Below are 18,859 nucleotides of genomic sequence, written 5' to 3' on the forward strand. Positions count from 1 at the left end.
TCTGGTTGTACAGCTCGAGCTTGGAAATCCGAGGTGAGGGGAGGCGGGAAGGGCCTAGAGTGAGGCCCCGCTGGGCTGTGTGGGCTCTATCTTGTCACTGGGTCTCCACAAGGACTTTTTGCTCAGCTCTCCCCAATCTCATGGACACTTCGCTCCCGGAGGCCTCAACTCAAGCTTGCCTCACTTGCCACCCCTGCCTGTCCTGCAAGCTGCCCTGACAGTAGCTCTGGGCTGAGATGGAGCCATGAGCCAGCATAGACGATGACTGCAGTGCTTGTGAATGGAGGCGGCCTGGTGAACACGCACTGTGACAGTTGGGACCGGAGGGACAGCGTGGAAAGCAGCTGTCAGACCGAGTGCGGCAAGGACAGCGAGGAGGACCAGCCGCGCCAGCTGACACCCTTCGAGAAACTGACTCAGGACATGTGCCAAGATGAGAAGGTGGTGAGGGAGATCACGCTGGGGAAACGCATAGGCTTCTATCGAATTCGAGGAGAGATCGGAAGTGGAAACTTCTCCCAGGTCAAGCTGGGGATTCACTCCCTAACCAAAGGTAGGATCCGACTTCCCAAAGATTACCTGTGAAGTGTTGGGGCCTAATTGAGGGTGGGGTAGAAGGCTACTTAAGGCCTTGTTTGTGGCTTAGGTTTGTACTGGTGTGTCATAAACAATGGCCTGGAACGTTACAAAACACCTAGACCACGAGGTCTCTAAATGGTAGATTCCAAGGTCCCCCACTAACCAACCAGACAGATGACTACTCCTGTTCTTTTGGGACACGGAGGGCTTGGTCTCAGGGCCTTTTCTGCCTAAGTATTCTTTGTAGATGTTCCCAATGACACTTGAAACTTCACTTCACACTTGGCAGCTGCTGGTGGCCCCGGGACTGGATCAACAGTACTCACCACTTTGGCCTAAGGGAGGAACAGTGTGGAGAGCACAGGGTGCTTTTGCTAGCTTACCCTAGTTGGGCCCTTTCCCAGAGTTAGCCCAGCTTAGTTAGAGCTAGGAATTGGCCAGTCAGCATGCCAAAACCACCATCTGAAGCTCATGGGCATTTCCCTCACCGGAGAGACCCTTCCTGATATTGTCTCCTTCGCCTGTTACCATGGCCCAAGGTCCTACTTTTCTTCTATCAGAGATCTCTTTGGCTTTCTGGTTAGCTCTGCCCTAGTCCCAGACCTTTTCATCTGTTTTACCTCGGCAGGAAAAGTTACAGGCCTAATAGTGGTAAGGGACTCGTCCAGTATGTGCAAGATCCTGAGTTCAATCACAAGCACAGCCAAATAAAAAGCATCATAAGTGTGCACACCCCTAACGAGCGCGTGTACGTTGGTGCATACACTCAGAAGTCACTGGAGCATCAAATCTTCCTCCTCACCCTGAAGCCTCCTGGGTGTCTGGGTTCACACTTCTGCATCCCAGCTACCTTAGTCATCTCTGTAAACTAAAGTCCCTCTCCCAGTTTTACAGTTTGCATTGGCAAAATACACCCAGAAACAGTGCTTGCTTCTTTGGGTGTCAGAAAGAATGAGTAAATGATCAATCAATGCTAGTTACTGATGAGATTTTTTTCAGGTACATCTATCTTGCCTTTGTGCAATCAAAGAAAAATTGAAGTCTCCTTTTCAACAGAGTTTCATTCCTCATATAAACCTGTACTCCTTATGGACTGTGGTTTCCAACTCTGCTGTTATGTGTGATGCTCCAGAGAATTCTCATTCCCAGACTTGTTTGGGATGCTAATTTCACCATTTTCTTCTTTTGAGTCAAAGTCTCCTTAAGTTGTCAAGGCCAGTATTGAACTCATTCTGTAGCCCAGATACACCATGAGCTGGCCCCGGTCTCCTAAGTACATGGGATTACAGGCCTCTGCCACCAGGTCTAATAGTTAGCATTTCATGTTTATATGAGCTCATATGTGCAGAGTGGTTTGTATGTGTGCACATGTGGTGCTGAGAACCAAATCCAGGGCCATTGTACATTGTACAATTGTAAGTGAACCCTCTACCACTGAGCTATACCTCAGCCCTGGAGTGGTTTTAAATATACTCATTTTCTCTCTGAACACCCAGACTCTTTTTTTTTTTTTTTTTTTTTTTTTTTGGTTATTTTTGAAACAGGGTTTCTCTGTATAGCCCTGGCTGTCCTGGAACTCACTCTGTAGACCAGGCTGGCCTCGAACTCAGAAATCCGCCTGCCTCTGTCTCCCAAGTGCTGGGATTAAAGGCGTGTGCCACCACTGTCCGGCACCCAGACTCTTTCTTATTTTAGTTTTTTAAAAGATTTATTTTTAGAGAGGAATGATGGCACATTCCTTTCCTCCCAGCAATGGAGAGTCAAAAGCAGGCAGGATCTCTTGAGTTTGAGACAAACCTGGTCTACAGAGTGAGTTCCAGGTCAGCCAGGACTACATAGAGAAACCATGTCTTGAAAAAAAAAGAATTTTTTTTAATTTTATTTTATGTGTATCAGTATTTACTTACATGTACGTCAGTGCACCGCATGTATGCCTGAGCTTCACAGAGGCCAGAGAAGGGCATTGGATCCTTTGGAACTGCAGTTACAGATGACTGACAGCTGCCACATCAGTGTTGGGAAACAAACCTGGGACCTCTGGAAGAGCAGCAGTGATCTGAGCCAGCTCTCTGGCCCTTTTCTTTAACTTTAAAAATATTTTTTAACTTAGTTGCACAATAAGTCTACATATTTTTGGGATACAGAATACCACACACACACACATACACACACACACACACATTATGCAATGATCATACAAGAACATGGTCCATATTTATTTGGGTGCTTACCATTTCTTTGGGTTAGGAATATTCAACATTGTCTCTACAAGTGTTCCTATGCGTTGGTTCTCTTATTCAGAAAACACACAATGGAAAGTTTCAGTATACAACGTCAAACTTCAGGGACAAATTTTAAAGCTTTATTCATAAAACTATATCCAGACTTGGTTTTGGTGTTTTTTTGGTCCAAATCAGAGATCCACCTGCCTCTGCCTCCAAAACGCGGGATTAAAGATGTGCACCACTGCCTAGCTTTAAACTACATCTAGACTAGTAAGGCAGATCTAACCCGGATGGATGTGACTTTTCAGTCGTCTAGAGCAGAATGAAAGAAAAAGACAAGGAGGTGAGGGGCCAGAGGTTGAGACAGACATTATGGTTAGGGAGAATAGATGAGACTTTGGATAAAGCCACACCAGAAAGTGACAGTCCACACCCATGCTACAGGAAGCCTGAAAGATACAAAGGCGGTTCCCTGATGTGGCCAGCTCTGGTTGCATGTGAGTATAGCTCAGGTGTTAGAACTTAGCAGAGGAAATGGGGGATGGGGCGAGTACACATTGTAGGCAGAGCTTTGACTTGAGGATCAGGAAGATTGATTTCACAAACTTAAGTAGGCATCTGACTCCATGCAAACTGCTTTGTTTTCTGTCGTATTGTTAATAAATTACAGACCACGCTTCTTAAATTTGTTAGATAACATGTGTGAAGTTTAGTGTCTTATAGTAGCTACTCAATAAACAGTGGCCCTCAAAAAATCCCCACAAGTTTATCTTGTATTTAAATCAACTTATTTTAAAAGGAAATTCATGTTACAATAATGGGAAAAAAACATCGGGTGCTTGGAAGCTAATGGTAAAAATTTTGGATGTAATAATATAATGGTAAAATAAAATTGAACAGATTTTAAAGATTTAGGAAGAAATTACGAGCTAACCAAAAGTAATTGAGTAAAACAACCAATACAAAACTTTCCTTTTGCATTGATTAGGAGAATTGGCTAGAATAACTTTTTATTCTGCAATAACATTTTACGTGGTTGGAGGCTACTTAAGGCTTGCCTGGGGCGTGACAATTATTTTGTGCCTTGTGAATCTTAAGGGCTTCATATTAGGAAACTGTGATGTTATCCAGTCTCTTTCGGTCTTATAGATGAGGAAACAAAGGTTCAGAACTGGCTGGTCCCACATTGCAACAAAGCTGGGTATACAATTTTCATCTTACTTCACAGGGCTTCCTTGGAACTCTGGGATAGTGTCGAAGAGGCATGTCTCTCTACCATGACTCTGACTAGCTAGCTGAAGTTAGCTGCTACTGATGGTGCTTTTAGACTCTGGACATTCTCCCCACTTTCATAGCACTCACAAGCAGTGATTTTGTCAAAGAAACAGGAAACAACCAGGAACAATACGAGTCTGTAACTATGTTAGTCAGCTTTGCGGTACTATGACAGACCGCCTGAGACAATAAAGCTTTGAGGAGGGGGATGTTTATTTCGTTTTAACTTTAAGAAGTTTCAATCCATGCTTATTTGACCCCATTGCCTTTGGTCCTATGGTGAGGCATTAAAGCTCAGTGAGAGCTATACTGGATGAAGCTGCCCCTCACATGCGGACTAGAAGCAAACAAGGGAGACACGTTGAGAGACCAGGGTCCCAGTGTCCCCTTCAAGAGGACACTCTCAATGCCTAACATCATCCCAGTAGATCCCACCTCTTAAGCTTCTGCCACCTCCCAGAAGCATCATGGACCAAGGACCAAGTCTCTAGCACATGGACTTTGAGGGATATGTTATAGCCAAACTGTAACAGTAACCAAATCTCACAAAAGCAGCATGGAGTCTTCTTACAGATGACTTCCTGTCTGTCCTTCTCCCGTCAGACAATGTCCAGGAGAAAAGAGTTATCATGACTCACATGGGGAAAGGCAGGGCAATCCTGAGAGACACACGGACTTCAGAGTTAGTCAGAATTGCGTGGAATTGTGATTCTTTGTTTTCCTATCTGTGTGGCTTTGAAAAAGCTCTGTCTCTGTTCTGTGTGTTTTCCCAATGTGTAAAGTGAGATGAGGATTAGCTGCCATTAGCTGCATAGGATACTGTTGTGTGGAGCAGATTTAAAAGTATATAATACTATTATAGTCTGCTTTCTATTGTGATAAAACATTCTGACCAGGGGCTGGAGAGATGGCTCAGCGGTTAAGAGCACTGACTGCTCTTCCTGAGGTCCTGAGTTCAATTCCCAGCAATCACACGGTGGCTCACAATCATCTGTAATAGGGTCTGATGCCCTCTTCTGGTGTGTCTGAAGACAGCTAAAGTGTACTCATACAAATAAAACATAATAAATAATTCTAAAAACAAACAAACAAACAAACAAAAAACACCATTCTGACCAAAAGCAACTTGGGGAGGAAAGTTTTGTTTGGTTTACACATCCCAATCAAAGCCCATCATTGATGGAAGTCAAGGTAGGAATTCAAGGCAGGAACCTGAAGCATAGGCCATAGACAGGTGCTGCTTACTGGCCTGCTCTCCGTGGCTTGCTCAGCCTGCTTTCTTATACAACCCAGGACCATCTGCCCAAGGGTAGTCCCACTCACAGTATGTGTGCAGTGGCCTCGGCCTTCCTACATCAACCATTAATTAAGAAAATGCTTGCCCACAGGCCAATATGATGGAAGCATTGTCACAGTTGATCTCAGCTGAGGTTCTGTCTTCCCAGAAGACGCTAGCCTTTGTAAAGTTAACAAAAAAACTAAGCAGAAAAAAAAATGCTACATACCATACACTAGACAGAGCACATGGGACATGTTCATTAAGTGATAACATTAGACTTCTTTCGAAGTAGTGCAGATTCTTCAGGCCTGTGTCATTTATCACGCAGTTCCGGGAACATAGATCTGTTCAAACTCGCTCGAACAGAAAGAGGTGTGAGAACCTGGAGCAGAGTCTCCGTCCTGTCACTCATGGGATTTGAAATCTTCCTGGGATTTTATGGCTTCCCGTGATTACATTTTATCACTACCATCACGGTATTTGCCATCACAATAAATATCTCTCTACCTCTTTAAACAGAATGACATTTAATGCTTGTGATCCACGGTGCATCCTGGCCAGGAACTGTGGTGGCTAGTTCAAGGTCTACAACCTCCCTTATATTGCCCGCCCCCATTCCACTAGTCCCAATCTATTTCGGTTCCAATTCTGAAAAGAAAATATGTTTACTCACTGGCCAGCTGTGATGGCTACCTTGGAGTGAAGGCTGTTACAGTCCTTAGGGCCATATGCCTATTCCTTTCTCAGCAGAACTATAGGCCGTAGTATCTCTAAGGAGAATAAAGAAGGTACCATGGTTGGCAAGTGTATCTACCACCTATGGAATAACCAGCTAAGCTGTGAGAAACCCATGAGGCAGGGGTAAGGCAATGGTGTAGACATTTGGTAGACAGGCTGTTAGTTGAGAAAAAAATGATAATCACTGTGTATACGAATTGCATGGCTTCCTGCCTGATACACTATAAAGTTAACTACATGTATGTCCATCTGCCTGGGTTGCAGAGAACAATTCCCTGGTGTGTAGGTGGTGCTTTGTGAGGCTTATATTCCCTTCTTGTGCCCAGTCACCATAGCCTAACTCTGTTATCAAAGGTACAGTGTCACCTCTGGTTATGGGATGGCACGTGCAAAAGAGGCCAGGGAAATGGATAGTTGTTTGCAAAGATGTGGCCCCTGTACAAAGCCAGCTTCGCCAGAATTGTCCTGAGGTTTTCTAGGAAAGCATTTCAATGCTCTGGAAGTTCCCAGGACAGTGGCTAAGGATAAAATAATAACAATAACAACAATAAAGACACCAGCTACTCTGGATCTCCAGAAAGAAGATGACCTCTCTTCTGGAGGTTTATTTTTATAGCTGATAGTGTAGCTTCCCTTGGGATCTGGAGGGAGATATGTTAGGCTGAGAGCCATCATGAACCCCCTTTTAGGCTGATTAGAAATTTCTCAAAAGCAATGATGCCCGGAGCTTCTGAATGTTTTATGTCCCATCTGTTGTCCGCAACGAAGATAAGAGAAACCGCAGGTGCCCGAGCCTTTCTTGTTCTCGGTCCTTCATGGCCTCCTCCTTCCTCGGCTTTACTTTTTCTCCTTCAGTGTGTTTACTCATTAATCTACTCATTTGTCTTCATTTATTCATGTGATTATTTATTTGTGTGTGTCATGTGCGTATGTGCACATGCGTGGGGGGGGCGGTGATGTGCTAACCTGTACTTTTTTGCTGGGGCTGGAGGTTGACACTGGAATCTTTTCCTGTCTCTTCACCTTTAAGAACATTTAAAAATGTATTATTTGGCAATTTCATACATGAATACAATGTATTTATTATATCCATAAATACACACTGATTCCTGTTCCTCTCAAACCCTCCATCCCTTTTCTAACTTCATCTCCTCTTTCTGTTACAAATCATGAATCCAATTCTTGCTGATCATAAGAGCCCACGTTAATTTTGTTTACATTGTTCATTCTGTCAATAGATTTGGAGCTCACTGTTTTGGGAGATTGGCTTCTCAATAAGTCCAGGAGGATTCACCTGTCTCCCCTCCCTGTAGGACAAGTGCTTATAGCTTTCACTTGAGTGCTGGGGATACAATCTTGGGTCCTCAAGTGTCCACAGCAAGTGCTTCACCCACTGACCCGTTTCCCCAATTACCATTAAAGGCAAACAAACAAACAAACAAACAAACAAACAACATATATTAAATGTCTCCTGAGTGCATACTTTGTTCTGGAGTCTACAGAAATGGTGCATCTCTTATCTTACGGGTACTAATAGCTGTTCAGAGGAGACTAACTGAAAACAGTACATGTTGTCCCAGAGGCAGGCTATGAGAGTGGGCTGACTGGGCCAAGGCAGAATCTAGAAAGGTTTGCAGTGGGTCCTGAGATCTGTTTCACAGGAGACAGTGGTCAAAGCTCCAGGAAGAAAGACCTGTAAAGTACCTGCAGGTGAGAAACCGTGAGGGAAGTGTAAGGTGGCTCAAGAGAGCTGGGGAGAGACACCTGCAAGTGTCAGGGAAGAACATGGACGACAATGACGTAAGCATTGGCCGGCCCACAAAGACTCTTGCTGGACTGAGTTTTGTCGTTCAGGATTCAGAAAACCACTGAAGACTGCGAAGTAGTAATTGATGGGACGTGACGTCTGTGAGCAGGGTGAACTCAAGCCAGTGGAATGTTCCAGATGAATGAACAATGATGCACACTGAGACCAAGGGAATGGCAAGGAGGATGGAGAGGAAGGATGAGGTTGAACAATGGTTTAGAATATTGAAAACCGGACTGGTGTGGTGGTTCAGTGGATAAAGTGTTTGCACTGCAAGTGTGAGGACCAGATCAGATATTCAGGACTCACATACAAGCCAGGTGGGTCAGTCTGTAATGTCAAGAGGCAAAGACAGGAATCCAAACAGCAAGGGGGCTACCTAGACTAGCTGAATTTGTGAGCTTGGCTTAGCAAGAGACCCCAACGCAACAAAATAGAGACCTCCAACACCTCCCCCCAACACACACACACACGCACACACACACACACACACACGGCATCCCATGCCCATGCATGAGAGTGAACATACATACATACATACATACATACATACATACGTACATGTAAAATACCATACACACATAAAAATTTAAAGTAGAAATTCAAACAAGAATATTTAAAATCTCTGGGCCTTTGGATGGGCAGGACCAGCGAAGGAAAGGGAGAGGGATACATAGAGTTGACTATGTTTTCAGAAGGAATGACTTAACAGAAAATAGAACTTTGCCTAAGAAGGAACAGATATGCTAGTAACGATTTGAAACACTGACATGAAGGTTCCTGGGGGTGATGGTTGAGAAGGAAAGATTTGAGACTTTAACACAAAATCAAAGACTCAGGGGAAACCCTCAGGCTTTGTCTTAGTCACTTTTCAGTTGTTGTGGCACTACTCCATGACTAAGATGACTTATCGAAGAGTTTTTTGGGGCTTACAGTTTCAGGGAATGAGTCCATGACCGTCATGTCTGGGAACATGGCTGCAAGCAGGCAGGCAGGCATGGTGCTAGAGCATTAGCTAAGAGCTTATATCCCTATCCATAAACATGAGGCAGGAGAGAGCTAACTGGGAATGGCCTAGGCTTTTGAAACCTTATAGCTCACCCGAAGTGACACACCTCCTCCAACAAAGACATGATGCCTAATCTCTCTCAAACAGTTGTACCAACTGGAGACCAAACATTCAGATACAAGCCTATGGGTGCCATTCTCATTCAAACCATCACAGGGCTTTAGTTCAGAGCTCTTTGGCATCAGATACTGTATCATGCTGTAACTTTTAGTTTCCTCCCACCTTTATTATAAATATTAAACATTAGCAAATATTTAGTGAATCGAGTCAGTATATTAACTTCTCATGGCGGCATAGCAATGGTGAAGAAGAGCTAGCAGACAAAGGACTCTCTGTGCTGTCATTCCCAGGAGGATGGCACGAGGGTCTAACTCGATTGCATAACCCTTTGTAAAGAAAGCTCATTGGCTTTTAAGAGAGTAATAACTCCTCTAAAGGGGAAGAGATGATACAGAAGGAATAAATTTTAGAGGTATTAGTTATGGATACTTACTAATCTGAAGCCTTCCCATAAATGTGTAGATTTCTGGCTTCTCTTAAAAACTAAAAAGCAGTAAAATCCAACAGCATCAGATCTGTGATGGAAATAGCAATGGCCATTTGGAGTTGAGTAGCAACGGCCATCCTTCTATTTCAGGGACACCTGAGGACCCTGCAGCCCTGCTGCCTCAATGACTCACCATTTCTCCTTACCACCATCTGTCTAGAGACATCTAAAGACACCCCAACTTGTAAATCTGTGTTGAAAGGATGTGCTACCCACTAGGTGGGACCCATGTCAGAGGATTTTTGTTGTTGTTTTGTTTTGGCTTTTCAAGACAGGCTTTCTATGTGTAGCCCTGGCTGTCCTGGAACTTACTCTGTAGCCCAGGTTGGCCTTGAATTTACAGCAATCTGCCTATCTCTGCCCCCAACCCGAGTTCTGGAATTAAAGGCATGTGACACCACTGCCCAGCCCATGTCAGAGTTTGTATCAGATATGGAGAAAGAGCAGTTTCTCCTCCCAAATCTCCCAGCACCAAGAGGAGCCAGCTGCCCCACTGCTCTTCCCACACTGAAGTCAGACCACTCTTTCTACAGCCAGAGTCAAGGTCATGACACTGTATAAAGCCTTGAATTTCCCAAGGCTGTCTTCTCTAAAACAGGCTCCGAGACTGTGGATACTCACCCTACTAGTCCTCCTGGATAATTTGGGGATCACTATCCATCACTCTCCATCTCTATCACAGAGGGGTCCCCTCAGCTTCTCTAGCACAAATGTACTACTGTAGGCCAACACGTGTACCATCCCCTGGGCTTCTCCCTCACCTCCTAGCCTCTCATGCAGAGGGGCCATGCCATTTTTTTATTCTGACCTGCTCCTAATGTTAACCATACTTATCCTAAGGACTGTTTGCAAAGTCCTTCTCTCTCACTGGGTCGTAAGAACAGTGCTCGTCTTCTCCATACTTAATGCATAGTATGTACTCTTTGAATATGTGTTTAAAGAGGAGATGGGACATGGGGAGCTGGCTCATCTGGTAGAGCATTTGCCTCTGCTGGGTGAGCAACTAAGTTTGGATTCCCAGAACCCACATAAAACACCAGCCATCTGAGTGCCTTTGTAAATACCAGGGGTGAGAGGTGAGAGGTGAAAGGCAGAGATTTGAAGATCCTCAGAAGGAAGATCCAGCTAGCCTAGCCTACGTGGCAAAGGTACAAGACAATGAAACTAAGAAATGACGTTTAAGGTTGTTCTGTGACTTGGATATGCATCATCTGTGAATACAAGGGTACACACAAAGACCGAGTTCCTTAGGGAGACAGATGTTTCTACCAGCGAGCAACAATTTGGAATAACAGGGGTTAAATTACTTAAAATTTTATTTATTTATTTTTTGAGACAGGATCTCTCTATGTAGTCCTGTCCATCCTGGAACTCTATGTAGATCAGGCTAGCCCTGAACTCACAGAGATCTGCCTGGCTCAGACTTCCAAGAGCTGGGAGTAAAGGTATGTGCCACCACACCTGGCTTTAGTAATGACTTATTTCATTCTACATTTGTGTTGTGAAGCAAAGCACAGACCCCATGTGCTTTAATGTGAGATGATGAATCAAGGCACCCAAGAGCAATCTAAAGAGGCACTCACCCCCACAGCACTTTCCCTTCCCTACACTAGTCCAGTACTAAATCACATGGGATCCATGCTTTGCCTGGAGGGCACAGGGGGCTTCTGTCGAAGGGAAATTGAGGTCTGTATCACCTCCTGTTGTTGGACACTCAGAGTGCATGGAGGTAAAGGGCCCACAGAGATTGATACTGAGACATGGAAGGGGAGAACGTAGAGGGAAAGTCTTCTGTAGAGACTGAATCTGAAGGGTAGAATGTTAGCTCTTGCATTAACAACTCACCCAATAGATTGTTACAAAATGTTGGTTCAGGGAAACAGCACGAAGCACTTGGCACAAATCACTGAAAGGTAGAAAAGTTGGGAACAAGAAAGGAGGATGTCCAGAAGATGGGCGAGGAAGCCCATTTGCTGGGCTGATAGCCTATTGAGATAGTAAAACTGGGACTTAATTATTTATGGTTTGCCTCTTTGCTTCTTAATATTGCTTCCAACAGAAGAAGCACCCCACACATTAGACAACATTACTACCTCCGTCCATTTCAGAAAGCTGAATTTACCTTTAACACACTAATAACACTCGTGCTTTGAGTAAGCGGCATCTATTTCATGCCAATAACACTGGACCAAAGTTTTCCAAAGCAGGTATGTTGCAAGTAGGTCAAACAGCCAGTCTCTTCTAACTTGTCTGCTAACCTGGATAGTCTGGCCAAATCTTTTTTGTTTGTTTTGTTTTGTTTTTCAAGACAGGGTTTCTCTGTGTAGCCCTGGCTGTCCTGGAACGCACTCTGTAGACCAGGCCGGCCTCAAACTCAGAAATTCACCTGCCTCTGCCTCCCAAGTGCTGGGGTTAAAGTCGTGCGCCACCACTGCCTGGCTGGCCAAATCTTAACAATAACAAAAATGATGTTTTATTATGAGTGCACGATTCCATTTATTTTTAATGATAACAATTTTCATCCGATGATCTATTACATAGGAAAAATTACAACTACTAGTAATCAATACAAAATGTATAGATAAACTATCTGTGATTCTCCAATTAGAAGATAAGTTCTTCTGGGGTTGGGAGAGTAGGCAGAGTGCTCAGACAGCATACAAACTCCAACTTAAATCTCAGTCCTGCAAAAAAGTAGGTGATTGTAGCATACACCTGTAATCTTAACACTTGGGAGAGGAAGGTAAGAGGATAAGAAATTCAAGGTTATCTTTAACTACGTAGTGAGTTCAAGACCATCCTGGAATGCAGGAGACCCATCTTTCTTTCCTTCCTTCCTTCCTTCCTTCCTTCCTTCCTTCCTTCCTTCCTTCCTTCCTTTTTTTAAAAGTAGAGACATGTTAATGAAATATCTCACCATATTTTTCTATACAGGTGAATATTTGTATTTTTCTTATGTCCTATATATTTAACATAAGTAGAGGTCAGTGCAGATTAGCATCGTTTTGAGACGTATCATTATAAACAAAGATGACCCACACTTTAACCATCTCTTGCTGGCTACTTGCTGTTCTCTGTAGCACATGCACCCTTGTACACATATCAGGTTGTTCCTTTAAGATTAATTGCAAAAAATGAAATGGCTGTATTAAAGGATGTAATCATCATTAAGATTTCAACACATTATACCAAACTCCTGTCCAGAACTATTGCACCAGGCAGTCCTCCCTCCAGCAGTACAGTCCTCCCTCCAGCTACACAGTGATGGGCCTATTTCTTCAAGCCTTCACCAACCCAACATAGACAAAGTGTGCCTGTGTCCTGGACTTTATATGTCAGGCATATAGGTAATGTAAAGTAAAACACGGTCCCTGTAGGTAGAGTGAGAATGAAGGGAATGTATATAAACTAGTGAGCTGAGATTGTGTGCTCTGAACACCCAGGGTCTGGGTGTCGTGATGGTCTCAAGTGATGTCATGGGAGGCCTCCTGGGATAGGTTAATTGTAAGGCTAGACTTGGAGGACTGTGAGGGTTGAGCTGAATAAAGACTGGGGGACAGAATGATCGGGACAACAATGGATAAAGAAATGGTCCCGGGCTGGAGAGATGGCTCAGTGGTTAAGAGCACTGACTGCAATTCCAGAGGTCCTGAGTTCAAATCCTAGCAACCACATGGTGGCTCACAACCATCTGTAATGAGATCTGATGCCCTCTTCTGGTGTGTCTGAAGACAGCTACAGTGTATTCATATATAATAAATAAATAAATCTTTAAAAAAAATTAAAAAAAAAAAAGAAATGGTCCCACCCATAGATGTTTGTTGTCTCAAGAACACCAGACTCTAGGGGGAAGTTGGAGGGGAACCACAGACATTGACACTGAAAAGACAAGCAAGTCCTGACCAGGAGTGCTCTCTGGGCTAAGTAAAGGAGTTTAGCCCAGTGAAAGATTCCAAGTGAAATATTCTTTGGAAGGCAGGAGTTGCTGTCCAGATCTGTGTGTAGATATTGATAGTGGACTTGAGGATTATTTTTAATTTTCATTAATTTGGGAGCCTCTGAACCTATGTCTAACAGAATGAAGGAGAACACCCAGAACCCTTCCGGCTTTATACCTCTACTTTCCCATTAAAACAAGTCAACAACAACAACAAAGCCTTTATTTCCTTTTTCTTTCCAGAAAAGGTGGCCATTAAGATTCTGGACAAAACCAAGTTAGACCAGAAAACCCAAAGGCTGTTATCCAGAGAGATTTCCAGCATGGAGAAGTTGCACCATCCCAACATCGTCCGTCTTTACGAAGTCGTGGAGACCCTGTCCAAGCTCCACCTCGTCATGGAGTATGCAGGAGGCGGGGAGCTCTTTGGGAAAATTAGCACCGAGGGGAAGCTTTCTGAACCGGAAAGCAAGCTCATCTTCTCCCAGATAGTGTCCGCAGTGAAGCACATGGTAAGCAGGGGCTCCCACTCTGCCCGCTTTGGGAACGTGGGGCCGTGGTTCATTTTCACATCGCCATCACAGAGAGTGTTGGCTCTGCAATAACATAGCCCCTTCTGTGAGCGTCAGAAGTCTGGCTGGGACCATGGTCCCTGCCTCCAAAGCAGCATCCAGGATCTTGGTACACAGCAGGCCTGCAGCTTCTCCAGAAATCGATAGAAGCCACTCGGAGAAGCCAGATGAGCATCCTTCTCTTATTGGCCACGCTCATTTCTCCAGACTCATAGTGCACCTCTTAGATGGCTTGTCACTGCTCCTTGGCTCTTCCTTCCTGTACCAGATGCCTTTATCCCTCATCCCATGACTTATATTTTAGTCCTAGCCACAGTCCATGACCACCCCAGTTTCCCTCTCCCTCTCTGAAATTTGCTTCAGTCTCAGGCCTGTTGATACCAAGCTTTGTTGTCTTCAGTGACCACCCCAACTCTTACTTCCTCTGTACCCCACATATTAACACTCAATCAAGTCGTTCTTTAGTTTCCCGGTTATTTCTTTATATGAGGCTGGATTTTGCAAAGCACACTGCCTAACTTCCCCAAGATTCGATCTTTTTGTGTGCTCGATAGGGCCAGCCATATTAGGGCTGGGCACACGGAAGGAACTTGACTTGTGGGTCTAACGGCCGGATAGCAAGGAGAGGCAGCATCAGAGTCTCCAGCAGGGAGCACAGCTACGGGTCTGCAGAAGCCCTGTGGCTTGCCACTTCTCCCTGCACTCTGGTTTCTGAGGAGAGAAAGGCTGAACTGCAATCATGTGCAAAGGGCCACGCTGAGCACCGCCCACACAGTGTCTTATACAGTTCCCACAGCAGCCGTAGGAAGCAAATGTCAGCATCTCAGTTACACCTCATAGAACTGAACGTAGATTTGACCAGTGCTAGCTTACGGAGCCTGCGTTTTGAACCCCAAGGATTCATTAGGACAAATGGCATTAAACCTTTACCCAAGTCTTTAAAACTAAATCGGTCAAAGTTCTCCAGACTATTGCCTGAATTTAGCGTGTAAGGTCAGGAAGGGACACATACTCGAGACATATTGCAGACTCTGTTGCAAGAAACCTTCCAAACTCGACCTCTTCCTTTTTGCTAAGTTATGTGAGCCCACCCAAAGGAGTATAGCCAGGTGATGGGGACAGGCCCCAAGACTTCCTGCTCTTGGTCTCAGTCAAGGGGACACTCAGAAAAATCAGGTAAGGTAAGACCTCAAAAAGCAAGGCTTATTATTAGATTGTGTTTCAAAATTATGCAGTTGCATAAGATCTGGGTCTTTTTTTTTCTGGCATGAAGTCCAGAGTCTGTGTGGCACAAATTCCAGTCTTCAACCCCACAGAAGACCCAAACCTCCAGTCTATTTGTGGAGGTGCAAGCATTACACTGGGTTAAAGGTTATGGCAGGGTTTGCTAATATGATTTAAGCTGTTTTCTCTGGAATTTCTAAGGTTGTCCCATCATCACTTGCCTCTCTGTTTGCAGAGAAACAGATATATTTTCTTCTTTGTCATTTACCTCAAAAGTGACCGTTCTCCCGTGTTTCTTCACAGCATGAAAACCAAATTATTCACAGAGATCTGAAAGCAGAAAACGTCTTTTATACCAGTAGCACTTGTGTGAAGGTGGGAGATTTTGGATTCAGCACCATTAGTAAAAAAGGCGAGATGCTGAACACTTTCTGTGGGTCTCCACCCTACGCTGCACCGGAACTCTTCCGGGACGAACACTATGTTGGTGTTTATGTGGATATCTGGGCCTTGGGTGTCCTTTTGTACTTCATGGTGACTGGTACGATGCCATTTCGAGCAGAAACCGTGGCCAAACTAAAGAAGAGCATCCTTGAGGGCACCTACACCATACCCCAGCATGTGTCAGAGCCTTGCCACCGGCTCATCCGAGGAGTCCTTCAGCCCACGCCCACAGAGAGGTATGGGATCAACTACATCATGAGTAACGAATGGATGCGAGGGGTGCCATACCCCACCCCTTTGGAACCTTTCCAACTGGATCCTAAACATTTGTCAGAAACCAGCACTCTCAAAGAAGAAGAAAACGAGGTGAAAAGCACTTTAGAACACTTGGGGATTACAGACGAACACATCCGGAATAACCAAGGGAGAGACGCTCGAAGCTCTATCACGGGGGTCTATAGAATCATTTTACATCGAGTACAAAGAAGAAAAGCATTGGAAAGTGTGCCAATAATGGTACTTCCAGAACCCAAGGAAAGGGACCTAAAGAAAGGGTCCCGTGTCTACAGAGGCATAAGACACACATCTAAATTTTGTTCAATTTTATAAATTATATTAGGGCACCTGGGAGCTAACCATGAGCGCAGTTTCTGCTTTTAACTTTTCTCGTATACAATTTGAATGGAAACATTTTTTGTAATTTTTAAATAAATTTGAGATATGCATACCGTCCTCCTACAAAGTCTCTTAGCTTAGAGGCTGGCATGTCTTTCGGTTTTTATCTTCTTGTCATATTTCAGCCTTCATTTGCTTTATGGAGAAATACATGGATTTAGGGCTGTGTGCCAGGCACTGTGTAAGCACTGAGGAAACAGCTGAGCCACTCAGTTCCCTTCCCTTGTGTATAGAATATTCTAATACACAATGTGGACACTTGCTAGCCACTATTTTTGTTTTTAAAAGGAAGATGTCAAATAGTGGGGGGTGCCTTGCGCACTTCCCCACAGGGTTATCTGATGTTAGAGGCTTGCTACTTTTGGATTAGATCTTTAAGGCAGGCCACTTTGAGTGGATGACAGTATGCTGGGAGGGATGAAGGAGTAGCAATAGTGAGCTAAAGAAAGTAAATATCACGCCCAGCACCCAAGGTTATAAATTAGATTCCTCCAAAGAGCACGGATGACAAAGGCTTTCACGTAGTGTATTTGGGAAGTGATCCCCACAACAGAGCCTCTGTCACCTGCCTTCTACATTTCCAGATAATGCTGTGTGAGTACCAAGTGGTCTCTCTGTATTTCTCAGGGCTCTGTATCAAAAAGAAGTCTTAGAGCAAGAAGGAAAAAGTCACTGACTCGGGGCAGTATACTGTCAAATAGGACCTCGTAGGAACCTTTCAAAATTTGCATGGAAATAGTTACAGCCTTCAGTGACTGGAGGAAGCAATATGACAGGGAAGACCGGAAGCAGTGCACAGAAGCTAAGAGTCTATCCGGACCCCTGCTCCATTTAAATCCCTCTGTCAATATAATTCTTGGAGGGGGTTGAGACAGGGAAGGATTCAACACAGCAGGTTATGAGAGCTGTAGCAATCAGCTGTCAAGTTCTAGCCACCAGGATTACATTTGTTTTACCAGACCAGGAGGTTCCACATACACGTCTTGAAATTCAGTGAATCCATGGATGGGCAAGAGCGGGTACAGTTGTAAACAACTTTCCAGGGGATGCTGATGCTTTTAGTTAGGGGCCAGGCTTTGAGGCTCTCTGAGCTACAGTCCTGACTGCAGCTGGTCCGGAGGCTGTAAGTGGACTTCCTTCCATCAGCCACCCTAACTTTTCCTTACCTTAGACCAGCATTTCAAATGGTTTCCACTGAGTGGCATGACCCAAACTGTCATCATGAAAGGGTCCTAGTCAATTGCCTTTTCCTTGGTACTGTAATTGCTGTCACTGTCTGCTATCATCACAAGTTCCAAGAATAACATGCCAGCATCTCTTGGGTTCCTGAGACCTTTTTTTAGCTCCTTATTATACTTTGGATCAATTGTCTTCATCAGTATCTGCTGTATCTTCATTCCTACCCTGTTTGCCCACTGGCACGGGCAGCCTACATGGCCATGTCAAGTCTTAGATTAACAAGAGTTCTTATTGGGGTTCCTAGTGAAAATACCCTCCTTGCCTCCTGGGAACCCAAACTGCTCATCTACTTCAGCCTAGGTGGTTGGAAGGAATTACAAAATCTTCAAGTCATGCCGGGTGGTGGTGGTGCACGCCTTTAATCCCAGCACTTGGGAGGCAGAGGCAGGCGGATTTCTGAGTTCGAGGCCAGCCTGGTCTACAGAGTGAGTTCCAGGACAGCCAGGGCTATACAGAGAAACCCTGTTTCGAAAAACAAAAAACAAACAAACAAAAAATCTTCAAGTCACATGAGTGATAGTAAAATGGGTCTCTCTTACTTCCATGCTCTGGTCTCCACACCTGTGAACTTAAACACCAAGAGACACATAAGCCATTGTTGCAGCATGCATGCTGATTGCTGGAGAACAGCATACCAACCCTGCATTTTACCAATATATTATATCTGGTGCCTTAGACCATTCCACTTCTATCTGTACTAGTTGCTTGCAGCATCAAGGTCTGTGCTAATACAAGGGGATTCCGACACGATATTATGAGATACAATGACAAAGAATCAAGTATTCTTCTAGGTTAACTGTTTGGAGGACACACTGTGGGCAGGAAATGCACAGCCATGGCCTGAGTAGGTATCAATTCCGATGAGGATGAATTGCTGCTGTGCTCATGTGAGTTGATGACACTAATACTCTGGTAACACCCAGTTCACATCGTTGTGGTTCTGTATGCTTGTCACCCAGTGCATTTCAGATGACCCTAGTGAACGAAGGCACTATCCTTGGGATGTCATTCTTGTGGAATGAATCCCCTGGAGTATCTAAGCATGTCAATTCTGTGCTAGGGTGGTTCTACCGGAGCCACCTCATGTGATGTGTGTCACAGTTGCAGTCCAGATCATATTGTCCCCCAGCAGAATCCCAAGGCCTGCTTAGATGCCCTGTCAAGGTTCTCATGATATAAACTCTCCCATAGCTGGTCTTACAATCTCCCCTCCATCTTTTCTGACACACTTAAGATCCACTTGCACTTT

General features: G+C 44.5%; 1 protein-coding gene across 1 annotated transcript; it reads left to right on the forward strand.

Moving 5' to 3' along the window:
- The first annotated feature begins 261 nt into the window (after positions 1–261).
- Positions 262–16,305, forward strand: Nim1k (NIM1 serine/threonine protein kinase). Its single transcript, XM_028784423.1, has 3 exons — positions 262–553; positions 13,700–13,968; positions 15,556–16,305. Exons 1-3 carry the CDS (start codon positions 262–264, stop codon positions 16,303–16,305), a joined length of 1,311 nt encoding a protein of 436 aa, XP_028640256.1.
- Positions 16,306–18,859: the final 2,554 nt, after the last annotated feature.

This window comes from Grammomys surdaster, unplaced genomic scaffold (genome assembly GCF_004785775.1).
Source record: "Grammomys surdaster isolate TR1022 unplaced genomic scaffold, NIH_TR_1.0 99, whole genome shotgun sequence".
Classification (NCBI taxonomy): Eukaryota; Metazoa; Chordata; class Mammalia; order Rodentia; family Muridae; genus Grammomys; species Grammomys surdaster.